The sequence below is a fragment of the Acipenser ruthenus genome, chromosome 13, assembly GCF_902713425.1.
Source record: "Acipenser ruthenus chromosome 13, fAciRut3.2 maternal haplotype, whole genome shotgun sequence".
NCBI classification, from domain to species: domain Eukaryota; kingdom Metazoa; phylum Chordata; class Actinopteri; order Acipenseriformes; family Acipenseridae; genus Acipenser; species Acipenser ruthenus.
In genome coordinates, this window is record NC_081201.1 from 21950558 (window position 1) to 21964992 (window position 14435).

At 36.9% G+C, this 14435-nt stretch overlaps 1 protein-coding gene across 1 annotated transcript in view; it reads left to right on the forward strand.

The window, feature by feature from the left end:
- LOC117418107 (shootin-1) overlaps positions 1-14435 on the forward strand; it is a 62426-nt gene that overhangs the window by 10157 nt on the left and 37834 nt on the right. Inside the window, 1 exon segment of the mRNA XM_034030711.3 lies at positions 5463-5557. Coding sequence (XP_033886602.3) covers positions 5463-5557 — 95 coding nt within the window.

The window sequence follows — 14435 nt, forward strand, 5'->3', positions numbered from 1 at the left end:
CCATGTTGTCTGTATTACAGCAATATATTTTCAACATTATCCAGTTTTCAACTGGGGAATTCATTTTACAGAGCTCAGCTTTTACTCGAGAGCCTTCTCCAGGGGAAAGAATGTCTCTTATGAGTATCAGTGTATCCAATTCATGCTTCCCCCTTTAACAATGCAAATGCTTCAATTAAAATGAGTGACATGGACCATGATAACAGAAACTCTCCTGGCGGACGCTTCTGAGCTTTAAAAAGATATCCCTGCGATACGGACAACATTGTAAACAGCAGTGGTGAAGAGGTTTGTTTCCTGTAAACGGTAACACTTATTTATAACTGTTTCACACGCTGCATTTTTAATAGGAACTTCCTCTTTCCATGGAGATCAAAGATCACTGGGAACTTAACAAGACCTGAGCCACAATCACAATGTAGAGAGTCTCTGTTGCGCTCTTTCTGGGTATAATGGAACAGTACTAGTTGCCCAACCACAAAATAATACAGTTGGAACACAGTCACTGAAAGCTGCAAATAATTGGATCTGTACTCCATTTTTCCAATACAGCTAATGGAACAATTCCAGTAAATCTTATGGATTATCGCCATTTTAAGGTTTACATGAAAAACTCACACAATGTGGAACCTTGTATCTAAAAAGTAGCATACCTAAATAGCACCACTGTTTAAATAATTACTGCTAGCTCATACTTCCAACAGTGCATGTTAGTCTCTATTTATTTTAATGATTTAAATGACAGTTGTATTTACATTCACCACTGTTTCAGATTAATGAATATAGCCAAGTATATTAAGCATATCTTATTTATTTATTTAAATGTTTTCCTTGTTTTGCAATTGTTGAAGACTGCCTTTCATGTATGCTTCAGTTTAGGCTTTGTTTTAAAGTTTCTCTTTATTCTTTTTTCCTTTCATTGACATTTACATTCTCAAAATGCATAAAGCTTTTCCAAATAATGTGTTACTGTTGCCCTACAGATATTTCTGTTTGAAAGCAACCACCCCGCCCCTCCCCCATATTAAAAAATAAAAGAATTCTTACATTGCATGCGCTTTAGAAAATGCAATATGCACGCAATTTGAATTGTGCTCCCATCCAAATGTTTTGATAAATTTAGCTGCGTTTAAACACAGTCTTTGTCGCAGGGAGAAATCTTGTAGTAACACTAAAAGAAAGTAAAGAAGGATTCATTTTTTTTTTTGGTTTGTTTGTCGTGACAATGCCTTGCTTTAGTTAAGGTACAATATAAGAAGGTAGTTATTTTAATGAAGTAGTACACAGGCTTTGTGTCTTTGAATAAACTTGGCCTCTACTCAGCTTCCATTTGTTCATCTGGCATAAACACATATTGTGTGCAATTCCACTTTAATAGGGCCTCCGTTTGTATGCCAAGCAGCTGCATTTTAGGACCTATTACGTGATTTCATAGCTCTTGGAAAATTGCTTCTATTCAGTGCAAACGACAGAAAAAAAGCTTCAACACACAATCATGTCTTTTCAATTGGCGATGGCAAGGTTGATGACAACATGACCATTGTGTTATAATGATAAGACCACTAAGGCATCTGTACCTCTCATCAAGGCTTCAGCAAAACAGCAGATACAATTTAATTCACTGCGCTGTCAGTGGCTCTGATAGCATTACAGTGGCTGTCCCCACAGTTATAATCACTGTCCTCGGAGAATCCTGGTTGAAATGATCTCGAGCAGTCAAAGAAACTCACAATTAAGACTGCCACTTCCAATGTGTCAGATTGTGGCGTGCGCACTTGTACAATTTTCACTTCCAATCCTGTTTATTTACCATGCCTACCAGTAATTACACTTAACATTTAATTTAGTGCAAGGTGGCCCTGCCAACGAGATTGCTGGGCACCACAAAGACAGTGAATAATTTGGGGGTAGGAAGGGAGGGGGACGCGGGTGGTATTAAGACAGTCCGTGCCCTCTGAAGCTTTTAGTCTCTGCTGGGATGCTGTGGCAACTTTTGATAATGCAAAGATCAGGCTCATCAAGTTATAATTAGATGCCTCTCAGGGGTGCCAGTTGTAATAACCATGTTGATTCATGTTTTTGTTGTTGACTGTAACTGCTAATTAGTTAAGTGGTATCAAGTTAGTCCATGTCTACTGCAGCTTATGATTACAACTGCCAAGGATGTCAAGGTTAGGGTCATTTGGTGCTGCTTTATGAATTTTGATCGTCATGCTCCAAAAGAGAGAACTACTTTCTGATTTTTCAAACCACAAAAGGACACTGATTTGCAAACACCAATTATCAGTTGAAATATTGTTAATATTAGTGTTACAGAACCGCTTGTTTAGAACAAGCACATCACTTTACCTTTGCAGTATCCCATGTTGTCCATATCGAAACAAATTCCAACACATTCCTGATCATTTTGATAATTTTTTATTCACACATAGATAAATAAACCAGAGAATTACTTTTTTTCAACTTTTCCTGTGGAATGTTTGCCAAACATCGCAGTGCTCTGATTGAAATGAGTGGTATTGTGGGAACAGGGTAAACACTACATTATTATATATTTCTTAGCAGACACCCTTATCCAGGGCGACTTACAGTTGTTACAAGATATCACATTATACATTATTTCACGTTATACAGATATCACATTATTATTATTATTATTATTATTATTATTATTATTATTATTATTATTATTATTATATTTACATACAATTACACAATTATACAGTTGGGTTTACATTGTTGCAGGATGGACTGTAATCTGGATACACTACAATACTTTGACATCTTTTTTTTCTCCCAGCAAAAGCTCCAAAGTAAATGTTGAGAAATGTTTTGCCCAGTCGATTCATGACCCATGATGGGTGGTGATGAAATAGTTTTAAAAAGTCAACAATACGTTAAATAGAACGCTGTGATGCAGACAACACGGGACACAGCAAAGGTAACACAATGCTTATCTTGTAAACTTTGTAGGGTGTTCTGTAACACTTTAAACTTCAGGATGTGCTTAACATTCACACGTCTCAAACATCCATACTGAGCAACCTTTGTTATTCAAATTCAAGCTAATGACACAATAACCTTGAATTAACATTATCGCGTGTTCCTCATTTGTGTAGTTGGTTCCTCTCTTGGCTCTTTGATTACACTTCCTTTTTTTTATCCAGCTAACTGCAGTCAGACGATGAGACCTACAGTACAGGAAGTAAATAACCGGAAGCAGCCATACAAATATGACAACTAGTCTCCCCAAATTTAAGGGGGGCTAGTTGTGGTATTTATTTGAATGCCTTGGTTACCAGTCCATCTAATCGGGTTTTCATTTGATTTGTTCTTTTTAAATCGTTGAACCACATGGTTAAAAAAATTAAATAAAGCTGTTAATGTTTCCAAACAAAAACAAGCAAGGTTTATTTAGGCAACCCCAAAAGGACTTTGTGACAGTTAACAGTTTTCCTACCATATACAAAATGCTTTTGTGTTTGAAGGTTTCTCCTGGTCTGTTATTCCCCATTTATATATATATATATATATATATATATATATATATATATATATATATATATATATATAATAGAAAGTCAACACACTGGCATGCTACAGTGGTGACACTGTGCATCAAATATCAGCATGTTCAAGTCCAGCTTTTGACAGGCAGCTTGAATTGATCTCCTGCTAAATGTCTCATCTTCAGTGTTTTGCATTCGAGAGAGAAAATATGACAACCTACATGATATTCAAGAATGTTGTACTTTTTTAAAAGCTAATGTTTTCAAGCTTTGTATTGTATTTGATTCCATATGTGAAGTTTGACTCTAGCTGTCGAACTAATAACGGATGGTTGCTTTCAAGACTTCTATTAGAAATGGGATTCAAATATTATTATTATTTGTTTATTTAGCAGACGCCTTTATCTAAGGCGACTTACAGAGACTAGGGTGTGTGAACTATGCATCAGCTGCAAAGTCACTTACAATTACGTCTCACCCGAAAGCCGGAGCACAAGGAGGTTAAGTGACTTGCTCAGGGTCACACAATGAGTCGGTGGCTGAGGTGGGATTTGAACCGGGGACCTCCTGGTTACAAACCCTTTTCTTTAACCACTGGACTACACAGACCACAAAATATAACATATTGTGGACATTTATTTGTATATGGAAAAGACTTGCTTTACATGGCACGCACGTATAATAAACACTGGACCTAACCTGTGTCGGACATCTATGACAATGCTTAAACATTTAGGGAAAAACCCTTGACATTCATGGCTGGTTTCACAGACCCCAATTAGCACTAATCTTTGACTACTTCGTGTTAATGTAGGTAAGGTAATCCAAGATTACAGCTAATTGGAGTTGATGAATCAGCTGTGTTTAAACTTCATTTTAGACTACTGTGTTACCTTTATTCTGTGAAACCAGCAAATATAGTATTTATTTTTGGTTGTCCAAAGTATGGATTGTATGTATACTTCTTTAAGTTGAACCATTACCGCAGACATGCTCATAGAAATATTTTCGAAAAACTTTAGAAACCTGAGCTGTAAAAAATGTGTTGTAACTCTTGTATGTGAACCAGCACAGCTTTTCTTTTGTTATTTAAATTTACGAATGAAGAATAAACAACTATGTACTGAACTCACTAGAACATCAGTAACATGAAACAGTAGTTTAACACAATTTACATGCACTATATGCGCATGTACAAGTGTGTATATACAGACAAACAAACAGACCTCCATATGCACTCTATTATCTCTATTATTCTCACTAACTTAATGTCCTAGTCGGGTTTCATCACTTGAATAAGTGCTTTTGTAAGAATGTAAGTGTGACATACAGACAGCACACGTCCATAAAAACCCAGTTTGGAGATAAAACAGCAATTGTGTTACATTTCACGATTCTGATAAAGGACATCCATTTGCAAACATCCATAATCAAATCATGTACAGTGTTCTGAGAGGTTAAAACGAAGGTGATAAAAGTGTAGAAAAACAGTTTGCAAAGACATTATAAAGATAACAGTTCCAAATGCCAAACCTCCATATTGAGCAGAGTGTGTTATTCAAATGTAAGTAAATGACACCCCAACGTTGAAATAACATTGTTTCCGGTTACTCTTGTGTTTTCATATTTTTTTTATTGCTTGCAGATCTTTTTCAGTACTGCATTCTAGATTAAACATAGCTGCTGCTTCCTAGTACCCAATCCCTTCCTATGCTGTAGTACAGCCACACTCGAAATGTGTAGCCAACTGCATTCACTGTCAAGATCCTGTCCTATCCCAAAGAATGTCCTTCTCACATTTCAGCATAATTAAATAGGCGGTTCTCTAAGATATATGTAAAAATGTAAATGTGACTTAAATGCAGACAGACAAACAGACAGACAAATTACTGTATTGTTGAATGGAGACTGATGCATAAAATGATACAAATGTTTTGCATTTATTTTTTTCAGTTTCGCACATGGTGGTGGAAGAAGTTAATGTTATTCAGAACCACCTGGAGATTGAAAAGACCTGCCGAGAAAGTGCTGAAGCTCTGGCATCAAAGGTGAGTTAGATGTTGTTCATTGCACTATTCAAAGTTTCTGATGGACATAACTACAATTAAAAGAAGTTTTAGGTTGTATGTATTAATCGACACTAATAAAATAAACCAGTGTCCTCTAAACCCCAGAGGAACACAAGAGACAACATATTAATTTCCCTTTGTTCATGGTGCAGTGTACTGTGTTTCGCTGTAACACCTGGACCTCATCTGATTTCCATCTGTGCTGTTATCTGATTTGAGCACTCTCAGGATTCAACAACACATCAAAACTACAGAACAGTACTTTTGGCCAACACCAGAAGGAACTGATCAATTAACTTTTAAGACGGTATAAAAAAAATCAAAGTTCCCGATAAACACACATTTTTGGCCTTCTGCAAAAAAACAGAAAATAAACACTTAACCACTTCAACACCATGACATACGCACGTACTTTAAATGAAAACCTACTTACAGTACCATGCCGTACCTGCGTATGTCAAGGTTCCCATTCTATTCTATGAGCGGTTTCTCAGTCTAGCGTTTCAGGTTTAATTCTCTAAGGCAGTGCTAGTACTGTGGAATGTGCAGTGAACCTCGGGGGACGGTCAGTTGACATTTGTATCCAAGTGCATGTCATGTAGCAATTCCAATCTAGCTGTGGGCGTTTAGAAGACTGAGATATATTGCGGGAAGCCATTCATATATATAGTGTTTTAAATGATTATTTTTTGTTTTATTATTAGTTTTACTTGTTTAGTTGTAGTTTATATAGTTTTTAGCGAAAGCTAAACATGGCAACGTACGTGGAGAGCGACAACGGGTATGATGAAGATTTCGAAGTTGGTTCGGAGGATTTCGATACCAGCGACAGTGATGCTGACTTATCACTCAGCGATGATGATGAAGAGGATGTGGAGCCAAGAACAGCAGGGGACTGGGTGTTTATTATTGATCCCTACAATGATGCCAGTCCTCCATCATTTGATTTTGCACCTGTTTACACATTTATCCCCCCTGCCGTGGAACTTGAGAGTTTGCGTTCTCCATTGGAGTGCTTTTTGGCTTTTGTTCCCGAAAAGCTAATCACTTACCTTTGTGACTGTACAAACAAAAGAGCATGCAGCTACTTTACAGGTAAGCCAGCTGCAAACGGGAAGCTGTTTGGTTTGAAATGGCAGTGCTGTGACGAAATACTATCAAAACACAGCACTGGGTACAAGGCAATGAAGCAGCCGTCTGCGGCAGCTAGATCCATCACAATGCCTGCGCAAAGTAGCCCTGTACATGCATTTGTGACTATCCCTCCAACACAAGGGAATCAGAGACTGCAACAAAGGTGCAGGGTCGGCTACGAAAATGAAAACAAAAGAAAGGACACAAGAAAAATGTGCAGTGGTTGCGAAGGCAACCCCGGGTTCTGTTGTATTGAACATTTCAATAGTTGTTGATAATGGCACATGTTTTGATGTTGTTTGATTTTTATTTGATAATTACTGTTGACTGATTATTATTGTTATTAGCAGCGTTTTTGTTTTCATTGTTGAAACTAAAAAAAATAAATAAAAAAAATGTGTCTTTATCCAGTGTTCACTGAGTGGCCAATAAGCTATACCTGTAGAGTACTGGACAGCTTGTTTTTAGCCTAGGTTAATAGAAGAAACTGCCCCAATCTGTATAGTTTGATTGTTTTATATAGATGTAGTTAAACAGCTCAATCTGCTTCTTATCACCAGATTTAAATGTCCTGGCCATAATTTAATGGGTCTTCTGCTGCATATATCAATGGGGATAAGCTGCTGAGACTACCACTTTTGTTGTTATCACACTATTAGACTGCTGAGGATCTTTTATCCAATTGGAGTGCACGCGTTGCCTGCTGTATCATAAAGAAACCCACTTCATGACATCAGCCGTAGCATGTTGTGTTTTTACCGTTCTTTATTTTCAATATTGGTTTCCAAGTGTGTCCTCTGGTCCTAGTCTTGCCTATGGGTTAACTTTTGAAAGACTTCAGTCAAGTCTCTTTTGATACTACGTGTTCTTGGACACTGTAAATAGATTCAGTTTCCTTAAACTATCTTCTAGCTCATTCCTTTAAACTTTGGGATTAAACTGGTTGCTTTTCACTGGACTCTCTCAAAGGCCACAATGTCATTTTTTGTATTGCGAGGACCAGTGCATTACATAACCTCAGCATTATCTCTTTTGATTTGTATGACTAAATAACCAATCATTTTCTTTGCCTTTTTAATTGCTTCTTTGCACTGTCTGGTTGCTGGCAGCGATGCGTCTATTACAACACTAAGGTCTTTCTTTTGGTCAGTCTGTCCTAGCTCTATACTACTCATTACCACCCTGTAACACTTTACATTTATCAACATTACATTTCATTTGCAATGTCTTAGCCTAGCTCATATTCCGGTCAAAATCCTTCTGTATTTACTGGGTCGGTCACGGGAATACAAGGTATAGAGAACACATGTTCCACCCAGTCATTCTGCATTGTTAGTAAATTAATCATATTTACGGTACCACTGAACTTGTGAGACCGATTTGCTCATTAAAATCCTTAGCATATTTTTAAAGAGGAGACAGTTGTCTATACAGGGATACGAAGATATTTAGTGAGTAAGTAGCCTGATTGAAGTTAACTAGGGCAGCAGTGTGGAGTAGTGGTTAGGGCTCCGGACTCATGACCGGAGGGTCGTGGGTTCAGTCCCAGGTGGGGGACCCTGCTGCTGTACCCTTGAGCAAGGTACTTTACCTAGATTGTTCCAATAAAAACCCAACTCTATAAATGGGTAATTGTATGTAAAAAAAAAAAAAAAAAAAAAGTGGTATCTGTATAATGTGAAATAATGTGATATCTTGTAATAATTGTAAGTCGCCCTGGATAAGCGCATCTGCTAAGATGCTAATAATAATAATAATAATAATAATAATAATAATAATAATAATTACCAACAAACTCCCCATCCCGTTGTACTGCTAAAAGGAGAACATTCTGGGGTACCATTCTACTTGTGAGATGTCTTGCTCATTGAAATATATAGCATATTTTTAAAGAGGAGACGATTATCTATTGGGATACCACGATATTTAGTCAGTAAAAGTTCTGAATGAGGAAAAATGGGCAATACAATCCCCACCCCTAGTTTTGCTGTAAATCATTTGTTTCCAAACTTAGTTCCAGTACTGTATACTACATTATCTATGGCAATACGTATATGACTTGCCAATAAAGAGCATTTGAATGAGAGAGAGTAAATATCATTACTGGAGATCTGCTCCTACACAAATGAGTGGCCTTTAGGTCATGGATAATTGTTAATATGGTCTGTATTTTATATTCCACTGTAACATTATATTTAATAGGTTTGCTGTTTGCAGTTTTCTGTTGATTGTGGATGATATATGTTATTTGTTATCTAACTCAGCTTGTCTCATTGTAAACTTTGTAGTCTCAGAGGTAACTAATTACCCCTTGTTTGATGTAAATGAATAAATCCATCAATGCGCTGTGATTGATTTGCAGCCTGCGGATGATCAGAAAGCCTGGTTTATGCCAAGTTCTGCTCTGTTGCTGGTTCTGTAAACGAGAATTATCTGCATACCATTCTGTGTCCGTAGTCCTTGCAATCATCCTAATCATTCTCTATTCTTGACTGCTGCTGGACAGAAGCCTTGATCGTCGCCTTGCCAAGTCTTTCCGTCAGTCAGTTATTCATTGTAGTCCAGCAGGACAAACATGGGTTTTTCATCATTTGAATACTCTTTCAAAATTGAAATTAATATTCTATAATTTTGAATCGGCTGGAAAACAAAAGGATAATACTGTACATAGAGTCTGCACCGATTTATCCACCTCATGAATCCGTCACTCTCAATTAGCTGTCGGTCAGCGCTGTAACAGATTTATTCTATTATGAAATACTACATATAACAGTGTGGCCTGGTGAAAGCCCGGCCGGCACACAGGTGTATGGGGGTTGAATTCCTCCCTGTCAGAAAACACTGAAAATCACCTGGTCCTTAAAGGGTAAACCACATTGTATATTATTATAAGATATGTATGTAGTCTGCATTTTTCCCCTTTATCTGTTTTCTTTTATTAAGGGTGTGTTTATAAATTAATATTACAGCTCCCTTTGATGCAATACCAAGCATCACCTTCAAAGCTGCCATTACCTGAAACAGCTTTCTTATGTGAAACAAATACTGTTAAGCATTATGAAGGCACGGTTGTCTTGTCAAAATCTTTAGCCAGCATTATTTAAAAATTGAATCTACATCTAGCATTCACGTAAATGCACATCTTTCTAATTCGTGCTCATTCTACTGCTTGTGTTCACTGTTCAGGAAAAAAAAAATAATAATAATCTGGCATTGAATATTCCTAACTCGGTTGGAATGACTACATTTAAAACAAACAAACAAAAAAAACAAACAAACATTAAAACCACAGTTTTAGTACTTTTCATTTGTGCTACAGTGTTGCCAGGGATATGGGAATATCCCTATTTCCATATGATACGTTTTTGGAGAGGTTAGCTGCATATAGTAACAGAAGTTAATGTGAAACAAAAATAGGCTGTATTTGTTGCCCGAGTTGTGAACTGCACCGCAGTGGGAATGATCGATTTCATGTTATCATATGGGTTTATTCAGCCAGGTTTAATATCTCAACAGACTATATGCCAAAAGGAAATTTTCTTAACACTACTTTTGGAAATGATGTGTATAGTCTGGTCTGACACCGTCATATTTAACCAAATTGCTATAAATTCTATTGACTATGTGCCACGAGTCCCGTTTAATTTACACATCACAGACCACCAGAAGTGGTATTTAACATTATGTACACTCTCCAATCATTTTTACATTTTTCAGATGCTTCCCACCTACCTCGTCTTTGTATTCCGGTGTTTTTTTATATGTACATCGAAGCTGGCGATCAGTGAGTGCAATAAATTGCGCTAGAAATGGATAGATTAATTTGCTACACGAGGTAACGGTTGCAGGGCCAGCACTGGTATTTACATTTACTGGATCCGAGGACAACCCAAGCCCCAGTACATTATTTATCAGGAGGTTTTGTCAAACAAAACTCTTAATATTACAAAATTGTGACGCCATTTATCTACAAAGCATTCAGAATGTGAAAAAAAAAATGTAAACAAAAGAAACAGGAACTTTACCATCAGTAACTTTCAATGTGCAAAATGACAACATTCCTTGATGACCTGGTCGCGAGCCCAGGAATCTCATCAAGTTAGGTACGTTATATAAATACTTTACTTTCTACATGTACTTATACACATACAAATTAAGCCCCTTTCACACTGGCATGCTCCACCCTATTCGGAGCCTACCCGGGTCAGCACCCGGTGTCATGTGGATCGGCTACGCGATTTCAAACTGATAAAGCAGGGTTGATCTGGGTGACAGACACAACTGCACAATGCGCTGGAGTGAACCGTCGGCCCAAATGTTGATTGGAGCAAATGTTTCTTCATCCCTCCTGCAATCTGGCTCATGGTGTGTCTCAAGCAGTGTTGTAATCGAGTTACAAAAATTGGGAGTCGATTCGAGTCAAGTCTTTGACATGCCAAGCTCGAGTCGAGTCCCCTATCTGGCTCGAGTCAATTCGAGTCATTAGTTCTGACAGTTCGAGACAGTTTGATTTAATCAGATTCATTTTACAGGAGATTAGCAAAAGAAAAGAACATTTCAATTAAATACAAAATTGAGATGCACAATAATGTGGTAATACTTTCCCCACTGATGTTCACCATTAAAGGTCCACGGTGTTTTGTCTCTCCATTCCAGTGAATTCACGATTCCTTGGCCTAGAGGATTCCTTGGCCTTTAAAGCAGATTTTGTTATTGACCGTACAGAGGCCCTTTTACCTATGCTCAATTGGGTTGGATGGACCATTTATTGGCAGTTTTACTGATGGTGTTTTTCACTTTTTCTCAACCATGAAACTCCCTGATAGTGTTTTTTTTTTTTTTTTTTTTTTTCAGGTACCTTAACCATATGAAAGGAAATTGTGTCATTTCATTTCATTTGATATTTGATCTAGAGATCTTGCTTCTAGGCCTTATAGCATAACAATTACAAAGGAAACAGTCCAAGTAATGCAACTGAGGCGAAATCAGAGTTTTAAAACCATTGCATACTCGCACATGTATGCTCCAGTTTAAAATAAATAAACAGAACCTAATTTTCTTAATTACAGAAAGAAATAAGAGTTTACAAAAAGGCTAAGAGTTTAGCATAATAATGCATGTTATAAAATAAGTAATTTTCGTTATTTTCAGATAAAGAAAGGGTTGTTCACTAATAAGTTTAAGAAAATAACGGAAATATTTCACACAGAACATATCAAACCATAAACCCTTTAACCACCTATACTTAGCACAATAACATCCCAGTTGGTTGTCTAAATAAAATCATCAATGTAGTTAAAATGCAATAATACTAAGAGGTCAATTGTATTTTGAATAACCCTACTAAACATAAAAGACTGCGTTATTACGTTAAAATTAGCAAAACAATGTTTTGTTTTTTAAGTTTGTAAGCTTGTACGTGAGTTTGGATTCGTAAGTGGTAGTTTGGATTTAAAAAAACAATTTTAGCAAAATATGGCTTTTTTGCCATTTCTTTTTTGTTTTCTAAAACAATATATCTATTTTTTAAACATAGTATAACTTTAGATCAATATACATTAAACCAGGCAATAAACACTTAAATCCCTATTTCTTCTACCACATTTAAGTTTTAAGCTTGCTTAAATAAAAATCTATTGATTGACCCACCAAATAAGAAAGTAATTTCTTATTGATACCTGGTAAGAAATAATAAAAACGATCAAGCACGATTTCTGTTATTTTAAACACCTTGTTTATCTAGTTTGGAATTTCTCTCCCTGTCTACTCCATAGTTATTGCTGCAGGTACTCTTGATTTACCTGTCATGCTGCTGACGCTCTTCTCTTTGTCTCTATGTTGTCACGTGATCCTCTCAATCATAAAGAGGCCGGGCTTGTACGCATCAGAAGAAGGGTTGCGGTTATTGAAAACGAAACTGATCGTGTCATTTATTTTATCATAAAGACTAGGACTCAAGTTGAGTGGAGACTTTTGGCCCGGGAGTCACATTTTTTGAGCATTTTTTGAGTCGAGTCTTTTCTTAATTTGATGACAATGACTCGAGTCAAGGCACCGAAAATTGCAACTCGAGTCTGACTCGATTCGAGTCTTTACAACTCTGGTCTCAAGCAACAAAAATATGGCTAAACAGAAATGTTCCTTGCGGAAGTGAAACCTTCACGCAGACGTGGCTGTTTGTTATGTTGTTGGCTTCCGAACAGCCGTCCTGCATTTTGTCTCGCTCAACATGGTTCAAAGCATGTCGACCCACATCCTGAGGTGGGTCGCTGGAACCCAGGTCAACCCGGGTACGACCCAGGTATGTAGTTTCACTTATCAGGATCTTTCAAAATATTTACAGCTAGTAAGTGCAAACAGCAAAGGTCCCACACCCAGCGTCGCAAGAATCAACACAGACTTTGCACTTTGCATTTTCACCTTAGAATTTATCTTACCTGTTCTGCCATTCTTTATTTGCAGTATTGGGTAGGTTTACATCACCTGCTTAACAAAAAAATACAGACCTGAAGCACTTCTCGGAATTCAATTCAAATGCAAAACAGCGATACCATACCAACCTCAGCCACTTTAATGGTATTCTCTTCATCAATCTTTTTGCTCTTTTCAATGGAAATGACGATGGCCTAAACAATGGTTGGATAGAAAACAAATATAGCTTTTTTTTTATTAACTTGAATATTAACAATAAAGCTGTGTATAATAGAGATATACGATGGCAAATGTCTGTGTGGGTTATTCACTTGTATTGCTTAAACAAACGGTTTGTTCAGTTCTACTTGTACCACCATTCCCACATACACAGGATTTCGCCATCCTATAATACAATACTGGTAGCAGTAGAAACCAAATCCCAATATCACAACTATATGATGAGTGTATTAAACATTTACAACTGCTCCTGTTGATTTTTTGTTTTTTTATGAAATTTAGGAGAGAATCAAAAAACATAAAACAAATATAAGGTGTTTTTTTGTATTGGTACAGATTACGATCAGTTACTATGGAACACATATAGTAACCCATGTATGCAAATTGCTAATGTGAACCGGGTCAGATCCCAACTGGTTCGGATGAACGAGGGTATATGTGGGAGGTGAGGTATTCCTGTACAAAGCATTGGGCTTGGTAATGTATTTCCCAAAGAAACACTATGAATTCAACAGCAATGCTTCCGTCATAGCTTCATGTCACACTTTCACAGTTTGACACATATCTTGGTGACAGTATGATTGTGATGAAACTTTATACATTATTTCTAATGGTGGTGCTAGTCTGCCCATATTGGGAATGGAGGTCAGAGTAATCTTCTTTTCATGATAATAAAAAAGCGCTGTATAAAGACCATAAAAAGCTGAAGAAAATAAAAATGGACATGTGTGTTATTTATCTGATTGCATCTGGTGTACAATTAATTTGAACCACAATATTACGGATTCAAAATTGTGACTGGTAGATTGGATGTGCAGTGGCCATTTCACTGAAATTTATTTTACAAAGCCATAGCTATTCATATATTACATTAGCTAGTTTGACTTCAGTTGTCTTTCCTAGACATGTTTTCGGGTCTTCTGTGTTGAAGAGCCTGTGTACTGTAAAGCGTGAAGGCAGAGGTATGCGTGAAGGCACTGTCAAGTCTTTCCATCTTGCTGCCAAAAAAAAATCCAATTACCTAACTTTAAAGGTATTACAAATTATAGCTGGTATTTTTGAGTTCTTGCTA